The sequence below is a fragment of the Sceloporus occidentalis genome, unplaced genomic scaffold (assembly GCF_023333645.1).
Source record: "Sceloporus occidentalis isolate IW3139 unplaced genomic scaffold, rSceOcc1.0.p SCAF_3, whole genome shotgun sequence".
Classification (NCBI taxonomy): domain Eukaryota; kingdom Metazoa; phylum Chordata; class Lepidosauria; order Squamata; family Phrynosomatidae; genus Sceloporus; species Sceloporus occidentalis.
Genome location: NW_028316983.1, coordinates 1203037 through 1216450, shown reverse-complemented (window position 1 = coordinate 1216450; position 13414 = coordinate 1203037). Strand labels below are relative to the sequence as shown.

Here is a 13414-nt window from a genome sequence, read left to right as displayed (position 1 = left end):
CAGTGTTGCAACTAGCCGTTCTGGTTCCAGAATGTTTCACACTCCAGGAATTTGCAGGCAAACCTGAGCAAAGCAGTGGTTGTGAGTTTCCCTGAGCCCCAATTGATGCAAGAGCTTAGGCCTTCTGCCAAGAGGAAGCATCTTCCGTTGGGACATGCGTCTTGGGCAAGTGTCCCTGGCCCTCTGTGGTCCAACGGTCAGTAGCCCCACCTCTTCTGACCCATCTCCATCAGGTTTATAAGGTCCCTGGCCGGATCAAGGTGATGCTTGCTTTCCAGAAGAGCACCATGTGGCCCAGACTTCTCCTTCTGGGTCTCCTCTGCCTCTGGGCTGATTTTTCTTCTGCTGATCATGGCCAGAAAAAGGGTGAGTTGGGAAAGCTAGCCAAACTCCAGGGAGGGAGCAAATTTCTCTGCAAACCTGCTTCTGGGGCTGCATTTCATGCTGTGGCAGTGTGCGTTTGTGTGTGTCTGTTCCTTCTGTGGAAAGCAAGCATCGAGATGCAATGTGGGAAAAGAGGCTCTCCTGCTATTCAACCCAGGAGATGATTAAATACAGTTTTGAAGTCACTGTGGCAACACTAAATCTTTTTATTCTCTATTGTAGGTTTTATTCTCCGTAGCTGCTCCTGGTCTGTGGAACTCTCTCCCACAGGAGACTAGGAAGGCCCCTCTCTGCTCTCCTTCTTTCAGCAGACGGAGATAGTTTTATTTAGAATGGCTTTTGACCATTATACATTTGTTGCTGAGGGGTGGCTGCAATGCTTTAAAAGCTTTTGAACTGTTTTAATTGCAAAGGTTATTTCATTATTTTGCAATTCTTCTTTACTATAAAGATGGACAAAGGAATAGAGAGCATGTTAGGAGGAGTAGCTAATACCCCAGAGGACAGGATCAAAATTCGAAATAACCTGAATAGACTAGAAAGCTGTGTCAAAGCTAACAAAATGAAATTCAACACGGAGAAATGTATGGTACTGCACTTTGGGCGGAAAATGAAATGCACAGACATAGGATCATGGGGGACACCTGCCTGAACGAGAGACTTATCCGTGTGAAAGGGATCTAGGAGCAGTGTTGCCAACAAGCCTGGAAGATAATTCCCGAAAATGTTTGTCCAAAACCCGCTGAATCCCCCCAGATCCCACGGAATATTCAGCCACAATTCCCGGAAAATTCCCATAATGTTAAAATGGCGGATGTTTTGCAAATAAACGTAAACATAATTGAATAAAAATAATTGTAACTTATTTCAACTCTCAAAATCACCATTGAACCAAACAAAGAATCTTTCAGTCCTTTTAAGATTTTTATTTTGACATGAAGGGGGTCCAGGAAGCTTTGTGCCAAATAGAAATGTTTTAGGCTGCAACCGCACTGCAGAAATAAATGCAGTTTGACACCCTTTTAATTGCCTTGGCTCAGTGCTATGGAATCCTGGGAATTCTAGTTTTCGGAGACATTTAACCTTCTCTCTCAGCAAACTCTGGTGTGACAACAAACTACAATTCCCAGGATTGCATAGCACTGGGCCATGGCAGTAAAAACAGTATGAAACTGGATTGTCTCTGGAGTCTGGAGTGAAGATGCAGCCTGAGTTGGGTCCAAGACACACTGCAGAAATAATACAGTTTGAGACTGCTTTAACTGCCCTGGCTCAGTGCTAGGGAACCCTGGGAAGTGTAGTTTTGTGAGAAAGAGCTCTGGTGCCACAATGAACTACAATTCCCATGCATCTGAGGAAATAAGCTTAAGTCTAGGAAAGCTCATGCTGCCAACTTTTTTTTCAGTGAGACTCAAAGGTGCTACAAGATCGATCTATCATCATCACCATTATTATTATCATTATTAAATCCAAATGTAGCTGAAGAAGTGGACTTAAACTGGCAACACTGATATCCTGTAGACTCATTCTCTGGGGCTGTGATCTGGAAGCGTGGAGGCAATTCCCTTGTTCAACCAGGGAATCCTGGGAATTGTAGTTTGTTGTGACATGTTGAGACACTGCTTTTACCGGCAGCCAGGGCTCCATGCATGAAATTCTGGGCTTGGTGGTTTGTTCTGCCCAGAATCCCATCATCGCAGGGAGCCTTGCAGTTAGAAGCAGTGCCAAACTGGATTATTTCTGCAGTATGGATGGTGATGGAAAAGAGAACGAAAAAGAGAGCCACAAAACAAAATTCTGGGAAGACAGGGCAGCAGGGATGCCAACTTACCAGGTGCTCTGCCCATGCTCAGAGGCATATTTAATGACTAACACACACACACACTCTCAGGGACATCACATTCACATGATCACACAGCAGCCACTTTGCTTTCCCCTGGAGCCTGAGAATGCCGGGGGGGGGGGGGGCAATCACTGTCCTCTCTCTGATTGGCTGAAAACTGTTAGTGTGATTCCTCCAAACAGTTGGTTGGTTGGTTGGTTTGCTCTTGCTCCGTCCTCGCTCTCTCAGAGGGAGTCATGGGGAGAGAGAGAGAGAGAGAGAGAGAGAGAGAGAGTTTTTTCTCCAGCCCTCTCTCTAATTGGCTGAAAACTGTTACACTCCAAAGGGTTGATTGCTCTGCAGCCGTCTCAGGCTGGAGCTGAAAGGGCCAAAGTCACGGAAAAGGCACTGAATTAGAGCCAGGCGCGAAAATCACACAAAAAGCTCTGAAAAGTCCCCGTTTTCGCGTGAAAGTCGCGAAATTGGCAACACTGTCTAGGAGTCCAAGTAGACCACAAATTGAACATGAGTCAACAGTGTGATGCGGCAGCTAAAAAGGCCAATGCAATTCTAGGCTGCATCAATAGAAGTACAGTGTCTAGATCAAGGGAAGCAACAGTGCCACTCAATTCTGCTTTGGTCAGGCCTCAGCTGGAATAATCTTTTGTCCAGTTCTTGGTCACTACAATTCAAGAGTGATGTTGAGAAGCTGGAGCCCTGTGTCCAAAGGAGGGTGACCAAAATGGTGAAGGGTCTGGAAACCATGAAGCCCTAATAAGGAGAGACTCAGGAAGCTGGGGATGTTTAGCCTGGAGAAGAGAAGATTAAGGGGTGATATGATAGTCATGTTTAAATACTTGAAGGGAGGTCATATTGAGGAGGGAGCAAGCTTGTTTTCTGCTGCTCCAGAGAATAGGACAAAGAGAAATGGATGCAAACTACAGGAAAAGAGATTCCAGCTCAGCATTAGGAGGAAGTTCGAGTAAGGGCTGTTCAACAGAGGAAGATGCTCTGTCAGAGTCTGGTGGAGTCTCCTTCTTTGGAGACTGTCAATGGGGATGCTTTGATTGAGAATTCCTGCATGGCAGAATGAGGTTGGACTGGATGGCCCTTTTTGGCGTCTCTTCCAACTCTATGATTTTATGACTCTATGAATAGTCCTAGAAGGTACGTACACATCAGGAGGATCAGTTTTTCAACATGCAGAACTGCGTGCAACCCTCTTGACCCTAGTAAAGTAAGGTATGGAGGGAGTTATTATGAGCTTGCCAGTAGTGACACAATTGTGATGGAGTAGCAATTGTGATTACAACAGTGTTGCTTAAATTTACTCATCTGTAACTGTTCCATACTCATGATCATTACTTGCCATGACCATAATGTCACCCCTCCAACCTACTTTACCAGACATCAGCTGGATGGTGAGAAGAAGAGCCATTCTGCTGGAGACTGGAGCACAATTGAATGACATTTCCAATAGCTGGTGGGACTATAGGAGAAGTTAGTGGGGCCCATTCCCAGTCACCCATTTACCCTGGATGGAACTGGGCAGATCCAGGTCCCCCCACCTCGAATCTCCTCGGAAGCAAATGACAACTCTTTTTTACCTCCATCGGGGTATTTTACCCCATCTGAAGTTCACATTTGCAGTACCACTTTAAAATGGAGCCTCCTCTGTTGTCAATCAAATTCACTCCCGCTTTCGTCAAAGGTGACTTTTCCTACAGCAATTGGGCAACCGAATGGGTGCTTCCCCCCCCCTTTTTTTTTTAAGAAACTGGCGGCAGTGTGCGCATTTTCTGTCAGATTTAAAAACCTTCAGGTGTGTGTGTGTGTTGTGTGTATTTGGGTCATTACAGATTATGGCAACCTTAAAATGATTCCATGCTGGGGTTTTCTTGGCAAGATTGGTTCCGAGGAGATTTGCCATTGCCTTTCCCCTGAGGCTGAGAGAGTGTGACTCCCCCAAAGTCAGGGGTTTCCACAGCCTTCCAGCCTCCTGCCTCCCCTTTGCTTGCAGCCCAATGCTACCTCCAAAGCCCTTGCCTCCCCCCATGCATCCTCTTCCCATAATAATAATAATAATAATAATGCCTCACCCCAGATGCCATCTCTGCATCCTCTTGCTTTGCTTTCCCTCTGATTGCCACCCCAAAATGCAATCTATCCTTCCCTCCTGTTTGGATCTTCCTCTGACTCCGTTTTCAACCCCAAAATGCAATCTAATGCCATCTCTGCATCCTCCCTCCTTGCCACCCCAGAATGCCTCACAAACAACAACAACAACAATAATAATAATAATGATAATAATAATAATTCCTCACCTCAAAATGCCATCTCTGCATCCTTTGCATTCCCTCATTGCAGCCCCAGAATTCCTTACAGACACAGACATATATGTAGCAAAAGCATTCTCTATCAATTTGCCAAATTGAAAGAGAAACATTTGAAACTTTCGCATTGTAGCATTCGCATATAAAAAGTAATTTTAAAAAAAGCCTCTTGCAAAGTTGATGCCATTCAGGGAGCAAGCAAAGGAAAGGGAAATGTAGCACAAGCAGACACACATTCTATCTATATATCTATCTACCTGTAGAAGTATTTGCATAGTCTGTCAAAATAAAAATTACCCCCCAAAAAAAGAGAGAGAGAGAGAAAGCTGCCTGCGAGAGCAAAGTCATGTTCCGTTCCCTGCCCTCCCTCTGACCTAATTCCCTCCCCTAAACTTAAACCTTCGTTCTTTCATCCTCCTTCACGATTCTACCCTTCATGGCACATTTCTTTCCTCCGGCTCCTTCCTCTTCCTTCTCCTCCTTCACCCCGATGAAAGGGATGCATGTTCCACCCTCTGCCCTCCCTCTGACTTAATCCCTCCCCTGAACTTGACCTTTCATCCTGCTCCTTCCTCCTCCTCCTCCTCCTCCTCCTCCTCCACTCCGATTCTGCCCTTCATGGCAACCTTCCTCCGGCTCCTTCAACCTCCTCCTCCTTCACCCTGATCCTGTCCTCCATGGCACCCTTCCTCCTGCTCCTTCCTCTTCCTTCTCCTCCTTCATCCCAATGAAGGGGAGACATGTTGCACTCCCTGCCCTCCCTCTGACCTAATCCCTCCCCTGAACTTGATCCTTCCTCCTCCTCCTCCTCCTCCTCTGCCCTGATTCTGCCCTTCATGGCACTCTTCCTTCGGCTCCTTCCTCCTCCGCCTCCTCCTCCTCCTCCTCCTCTGCCCTGATTCTGCCCTTCATGGCACTCTTCCTTCAGCTCCTTCCTCCTCCTCCTTCACCCCGATGAAGGGAAGGCATGTTCTGCCCTCTGCTCTCCCTCTAACCTAATCCCTCCCCTGAACTTGACCAGATCATGACCGGGGACAAGTTCATATTTGCCGGACCCGGTTTATCTCAAAAGATACAGGTTAAACTCCGCTTTCAAAAGACCCATGCCAAGGGGCATTTGCCCCTGAACGGGTGTGAAAGCCTCATTTTTGCTTGTGGAAGAATCGGGGCTTCCCGAGGTTTCTCCGGGTTCTGATCCGGGGTAAAAGGTAGTCTGAATGGGCCCTTAGTTAAATAACTAAGTAGCTGATAACAGGATTTCAGCCTGTGTCCTGATCATTTTTGTATCATCTTCTGTGGTCCTTTGGTAGTCAGGGAACCATTTGTCTTGGACCGACCCTGAAGGATGCTGTTAATTTTGGTCCTAGTGTAGATGTAACTTTTCTTCCTTTCAGCACATCTCTTGATGGCAGCTGGTGAATGTCCAAAGCCCCAGGGTTTTGGGATCTGTGTGGAAGAATGCACAGGTGATGAATCTTGTGGTCCAGGGAAGAAGTGCTGCAGCAATGGATGTGGCCATGTGTGCACCAAGGTCACTGGAGGTAAGAGAAGCCCTTGGAGGAACCAACCTCTTCTTTCTGAATGGGGACCCCACCGGAGTCAATGTTGGAGGGAAGTTTGGGGAGAAGCAGCCCGGGGATCTGGCCTCCATTTGCCCCCTCTCCATTCATACCACTAGAAGAATGAGTAGCAAGGGCCCTGCAGAGAATGGGGCTGTGCAGACCACCTACACCAGCCTCCATCTTCGCCAGATTGGGGCCATGGCAACTGCATGCCACAGCCTTGATCTGGCCTTTCCAGTGTGCAAAAAGGAGCCGCAAAAAGTGGCTCATTTTTGTGCCCCAGGAAGGGTGCCATAGTTGCCAGTGCCACAGTCATATAGACGCAGCGCCAGAGGAGCATCATGATGGCATGCGCAGCATGTGGTGTCACACCACCATGGAAGTGGAGTCAGGGCATGCGTCATGTGGGCACCCTGCCACAACTCCACTGCCAAGTCAGCCTTAATGGTCAGTCTACACAGCCCCAATAGCACCAAAGGCATTTTCAGGGGAGGAGGCCACCTCCAGGAACATAATTATGCCCCTTGACACAGGCTGCTGCCACACTGCAGATTTAATGCAGCTTGGCATGACTTGAACTGCCATAGTTCCATCCTATGGAATCCTGGGATTTGTATTTTGTTGTGGCACCAAAGCTCTCTGAGAGACTAAAAAGTCTAAAAGACTAAAAAGCTCATTGCTATTCGTTAAACATATGTTAATTAAATAGATTTAACTAGATAACTCATACAGACTTCCAGCCTCTGTCTGGATCATTTTTATATCATCTTCTCTGCTCCTTGGGGGTCCAGGCACCATTTCTCTTGGACCAGCCCTGAAGGATGCTCTTAATTTTGGTCCCCTCCTGCTTGCAGTGCGTCCCTCGAGAGCGGTCGGCAAATGTCCGAAGCCTCAGCGTGTTGGGGCCTGTGTGGAAAGGTGCATAAGTGATGAGTCTTGTGCTCCAGGGAAGAGGTGCTGTGGCAACGGATGTGGCCATGTGTGCATCAAGGTCTTTCCAGGTAAGAGAAGACTTTTGGGGAGGAACCAAGCTCTTCTTTCTGACTGGGGACCCCACTGGAGTCAGTGTGGGAGGGAAGTTTGGGGAGAAGCAGCCCTGGGGGCCTAGCCTCTATTTGCCTCCTGTCCATTCATGCCACTGAAAGAAGGAGTAGAAAAGGCCCTGCAGAGAATAGCAACACAAGAGTGACCCAAAGGTCCCCCTCCAGCTTTGTATTCCATTGTTAGGAGACATCTGCCCCCAGTGGCTAAAGGTGAAACTGCAGCCTACAGACAGATTTTTATTAATTGAAATAATTGGCATCTGGGAGAGGAGGATCAGTTTGCCTGAGCAGCTGGAATACATTTGGGATACATGAACTCTAATTGGCACATGGCCTCAACCACTTCGCTTCCCATTTCTCTCCTTTGTGGTGTCTCTTGGCATCAGTGAATCCGCACCGGTTTTTTAGTTGGACCTTTAAAGTGGATAGTCTCAACTCGAGTGGATGAACCTCTTTCAGGGAGAATGCTCTGCACTTTTCAGATATAAATAAATACATTTCCAAACATAACTACAGTGCGCCCTTTGTTTATGCCTGTTCCGGACTCCCCCGCATAAAACAAATAACGCATATGCTTGAGCCCCATTTAAATTAATGGGACTCGTGCATGTGACCGTGCAGTGGCGCAGTGGCACATGCACACCACGGGCGCACAAGCCATTTGTCCCTATGGGACACGCCACCCCTTCCTCCACGCGCAGATTTCAGTGATGGGTGACTTCAACTATCCTGATATTTGCTGGAAGTCAAACTCAGCAAAATCCAATTCCTCACTTGCCTTGAAGACAAGTGAGAAATACTGGGGTGATCCCATGGTCAGCAATACTAAGAGAGAAGGGAGTTCAGGACGGATGGGAGTTTCTCAAAAGGGAGATACTGAAGGCACAATTTAAAACAGATCCAGTGAGAAAGAAAAACGGGAGGCCAAGAGTCAGGAATTCTGGGAGCTAAAGTCCAAAACATCTGGAGGACCAAAGTCCAGGAGACATTGCTCTCTTTTCTACCTTTGGGGTGGGAAATGGCCCCAGTCCCCCTTAAACCATGATCTTGTCTAGATTTCTGCCAGCTCCCCAGCGACTCTGGCTCCTGCAACGCTACCTCCGTCCTCCGTTTCTTCTACAATTCTCAGTCTGGGAGGTGTGAGAAGTTTCCTTACAAAGGCTGCGGAGGCAACAAGAACAACTTTGCGACTCACATAGAGTGTCTCCAGGCCTGCTCTGACCGAGGTGAGAAGGAAATCAGGAGCACTGGGGGAGAAAAGGGCTCAGAAGGATGGGAGATAAGGTCCTGACTCCTAGTGAGCACCACAATTCAAAAAGGATGTTGATAAGATGGAGGGTGACCAAAATGGTGGAAGGTCTGGAAACCATGAAGCCCTATGAGGAACGCCTTAGGGAGCTGGGGCTGTTAGCCTGGAGAAGGGATGGTTAAAAGTTGCTATGATAGCCCTGTTTAAGTACTTGAAGGGATGCCATATTGAGGAGGGTGCAAGCTTGTTTTCTGCTGCCCCAGAGACTACTAGAACATGGAGGTTTAGGCTGGATGGCCATCTGTCTGAAGGAGGGCTTGTCAGAATGTGTTTGGACTAGATGGCCCTTGGGGTCCCTTCAAGCTCTGGACCTCTATGTATTTCTGCATGGCAGAAGGGGGCTGGACTGAATGCCCCTTAAGATTCTTCCAACTCTAGGATGTCATTATTGTACCTAAGCCACACTGGCCGAATGGGAATGCATTTCAGCATTGTGTTCAGCACTGAAGCTCTCCTCCTTCCTTCCAGGGATCTGCCGGCTCCCAGTGGACCAAGGATGGGGCGATGCCTTGAGGACCCGTTTCTTCTACAACTCCACATCCAGGACCTGTGAGAGCTTCTTCTATCGAGGACACAGAGGCAACGCAAACAACTTCTGGGAGAAAGAGGATTGTCTCCGGTTCTGCGTTGTCCATGCTGAGACTGAGGCTGCCTGAACCTGGTGGGTATCTGCTTCCAAAGGCAGACCCAGGCGGGTGGTAAAGTCCCCAAAAGTGCAAGCAGTGTCTCCCAGAATTCCCCTTCATTGGATATGCTGCTTTATCAGGCTGCTGGGAGCAGCAGTCCAGAGCCATCTATAGGGGCAGATACTGCCCACTACTGCACTGAGAGCCAACAAGGTGGAGTGGCTTGCATGTTGAACTAGGACACTGGAGAACAGGGTTCGAATCTCCATTGCTCAGCCATGGAAACCCACTTTTGGTGACCTTGGGCAAGTCACATTCTCTCAGCCTCAGAGGATGGCAAATGCAACCTCCCGCTGAATACATCTTGACAAGAGAACAGAAGCAGTGTGGTATAGTAGTTTGAGCATAGGACTATGACTCCGGACACCAGGGTTCAAATCTCCACTCAGCCATGAAACCCATTCACTGGCAAGTCACACACTCTCAGCCTCAAGGGAACAGAAAACCTCCTCTATACAAATCTTGACAACCCCGTGTCACCTTAGGGTTACCATAAGTCAGAAGACACAGAACAATAACAACCACACTGTGGCATAAAATGCATATAGTGTGACAGACCCCATGGCACCACGTTATCTACATGCACAGGACATCTAGCATAACACACTGAAGCACTTTAGATGAAGCACTTCACAAAGGTTTAATCACTTTAGGAATGCAATACAGTGAGTCCTTGAGGATGCTCAAGTCCCATTATATACAATGGCACTATAAAATGGAGTCCCTTATATAAAATGGCAAAGTCAAGGTTTGCTTTTGGGAATACACACACACACACACACACACACACTATTTTCAAGCTGTGAACAGTTGAATCCGTGGATAAGAATCCATGCATATGAAGGTCCAACTGTATAAACTCACCATGCAATAACAGTGAAATAGAAGTCCATAGAGGTCACACTGCCCCCTCACCACCATTTATGACTGGGTCAATGATGTGGTCTGACCATCTTTGAATCCCACATAATCATTCGTGATCAATGAAAACATTGGCCCAAATCCTGTTGTTAGTCTGCACTAGAGTAAAGCGATTGGGTCACTTGGATTGACGTATCTGCTGGCGCACCTTTGCGCAATGGATCCAGTGCGTCTGCTCCAGTTGGGCCTAAGCTTCAGGAGCCCAACCCTTCTCAGTGAATGTATTTGCTCTTTCTCTGGTCCAAGAATATCTCCTCTACCATCATAATATGAACACTTACACCCGTCCCTCTTAATCATGTCCCCGGTTCCAGAAACCAGCAAAACAGAAGCAGAGTCTTCTCTGGCTAGTACTTGGAGAGTGTGGCTAGCACTGGGTGCATCTGCACTGCAGAAACTTGACACCGCTTTCATTGCCATGGGTCCATCCCATGTAATCCTGGGATTTGTTGTTTGCTGTGGCACCAGCGCTCTCTGAAAGAGAAGACTAGTTACCTCACAAAACTACAAATCCCAGGATCCCATAGAAAGGCGCCATGGCAGTCAAAGCAGTCTCAAACTGCATTATTTCTGCAGAGCGGATGCTCCCTCTCTTGCCTTCAGCTGCAAGGTCACTGTGCTTCTTGTCATGGTTCCTCCCTTCTTCTTACAGAGGCCTGAAGTGGAAAGGGAATCTCCAGGTGAAAGAAGAGAGCGCTCTCAAAAGTCCTGGAAGTTACTCCTGGACCCTCCCCGGCGCATGAAGAGACCACCAGTCCTGCACAGCAATGTATCCCACCCCTCACCATTGCCTTATTGCATTGCCTTCTTCCATCCCAGCATCTCTTTGCAGCCCCGCTTAGCTCCCCAGCTCTTTCCAGCCCTTTATGTCTGAATAACCCTCCCAGCCTTCTCTTCTCCCCACTTCCCAGGGGGGGGTCTCACTTTGGCACAGCCCCTCCATACCTGGCCCTCAATCACCCTGCATTTTAAAAATAAAACCCTCCTATCCTACCCACTCCTTTCCCGAATCCTAGATGTAGATTGCAAGCCTCTTGGGGTACAGACCTGGCATTGCTTATGTTTCTCCCTACATGAAATGCTATGTACATTGATGGTACCCATATAAAGCATTATTACCCATTGAGATGCTTCTTCTGCTTTTTTGCCTGGCAAGGTGGAAGAGGAGGAACCAGGGGCATTCCTAGGGGGGTGCGGAGTGCAATGGGGGACACCTCCAAAGGGGGGGGGGTCCCAAATGCAGTCCATGAAAACAGCCAAAGGCTGGTTGCTACACAGCTGATAGCCTGCAGCTCATGATGAGCCAGCCAAGTCACAGTTCAGCACTTAGAATCATAGAATCGTAGAGTTGGAAGAGACCACAAGGGCCATCCAGTCCAACCCCATTCTGCCATGCAGGAAATCACAATCAAAGCATTCCCGACAGATGGCCATCCAGCCTCCGTTTGAAGACCTCCAAGGAAGGAGAGTCCACTACACTCCGAGGGAGTTTGTTCCACTGTTAAACAGCCCTTACTGTCAGGAAGTTCTTCCTAATGTTGAGGTGGAATCTCTTTTCCTGCAGCTTGGATCCATTGTTCCGGGTCCTGTTCTCTGGAGCATCAGAAAACAAGCTTTCTCCCTCCTCAATATGACATCCCTTCAAGTATTTAAATAGGGCTATCATATCACCTCTTAACCTTCTCTTCTCCAGGCTAAACATCCCCAGCATCTCCCTCAGTCGTTCCTCATAGGATATGGTTTCCAGACCTTTCACCATTTTAGTCGCTCTCCTTTGGACACGCTCCAGTTTCTCAATGTGCTTTTTGAATTGTGGTGCCCAGAACTGGACACAATATTCCAGGTGAGGCCTGACCAAAGCAGACTACTGTGGCACTATTACATCTCTTGATCTAGGCACTATATTTCTATTCATGCAGCCTAAAATTGCATTGGCCTTTTTAGCTGCTGCGTCGCATTGTTGACTCATGTTCAACTTGTGGTCTACTTGGACTCCAAGATCCTTTTCACATGTTATCTCCTTAAGCCAGGTGTCCCCCATAATCCTATATCTGTGCATTTTATTTTTCTGCCCTAAGTGCAATACCTTACATTTCTCTGTGTTGAATTTCATTTTGTTAGCTGTGGCCCAACTTTCTAGTCTATTGAGATCATTTTGAATGTTGATCCTGTCCTCTGGAGTATTAGATATTCCTCCTAATTTGGTGTCATCTGCAAATTGTATAAGTATACCCCCAATTCTGTCATCCAAGTCATTGATAAAGATGTTGAATAACACTGGGCCCAGGACAGACCCCATTGGACACCCCACTGGTCACTTCTCTCCAGGATGAAAAGGTGCCATTGTTGAGCACCCTTTGGCTTCGGCCGGTCAACCAGTTACAAATCCATGTAACAGTTACTTTGTCTAGCCCACATTTTACGTCACTGTAGTAGATACAAGCCTTAAGTCCCAAATATAGTTCACATCAGAGCCGCACACTCCACTCCCGTGGTCTTTCTCTGCTGGGCTCTGCAATGCTGCCAAAATCTACAACTGCATAAAGTGCTAAAGAAATACTCAGAGTCCCCAACTGCTATTTACAGAACTTTACTGCTAAGTATATACAGCACTACATACATGACAACGAACCAGCCATTACTCAGCAACAACCGCTACTCAGTAACCCACACTCTCTAGTGGGTTATGTTCACTATTTATGCACACTTTCCAAGGCATGATTTTTGCTGCTTCAGAGACTAGGACCCAGAGCAATGGATGCAAGCTACAGGAAAAGAGATTCCAGCTCAACATTAGGAGGAACTTCCTGACAGTAAGGGCTGTTCGACAGTGGAACACACTCCTTCCTCGAAGTGTAGTGGAGTCTCCTTCCTTGGAGGTCTTTAAACAGAGGCTGGATGGCCATCGGACGGGGATGCTTTGATTGCGAGGTCTTGCATGGCAGAATTGGGTTGGATTGGATGGCCCTTGGGATCTCTTCCAACTCTACGATTCTATGATTCTATGATCTCCCCTCACAGGTGCTTGCAGTTGTCCCTTGTGTCAGCCTGTTCAGGCATCCTGGGCATGTCATCCAAGGGGTGTGATGGTGACACTTCCCCATGTTTGCAACCTTTCCTGACGTTGCGTCATCCAGCTGTTTCCTCAGCTGCCATATTTCTGTCCTGTGTAATTCCTAATACAATGGTGTACATTCATACATACATACACTGACAGTTCAGCAATATCCAAGTCCAGTAAACAGCATCCAGAGTCCACAAACACAGTCCAGGTCAGAGTTCTGGAACGCAATGAAGAGCCAGGTAGGTCAAATAATCTCTGACAATTTCCAGAAGACAGGGCTGGGAATGTAT

General features: G+C 47.5%; 1 protein-coding gene across 1 annotated transcript; it reads left to right on the top strand.

Moving 5' to 3' along the window:
- Nucleotides 1-236: 236 nt before the first annotated feature.
- On the top strand, nucleotides 237-11183 carry LOC149315401 (uncharacterized). Its single transcript, XM_089513407.1, has 6 exons — nucleotides 237-366; nucleotides 5934-6080; nucleotides 6956-7102; nucleotides 8200-8370; nucleotides 8922-9114; nucleotides 10713-11183. The coding sequence occupies exons 1-5, from the start codon at nucleotides 264-266 to the stop codon at nucleotides 9107-9109; spliced, it is 756 nt and encodes a 251-aa protein (XP_089369533.1). The 5' UTR covers nucleotides 237-263; the 3' UTR covers nucleotides 9110-9114; nucleotides 10713-11183.
- The last annotated feature ends 2231 nt before the right edge of the window (nucleotides 11184-13414 follow it).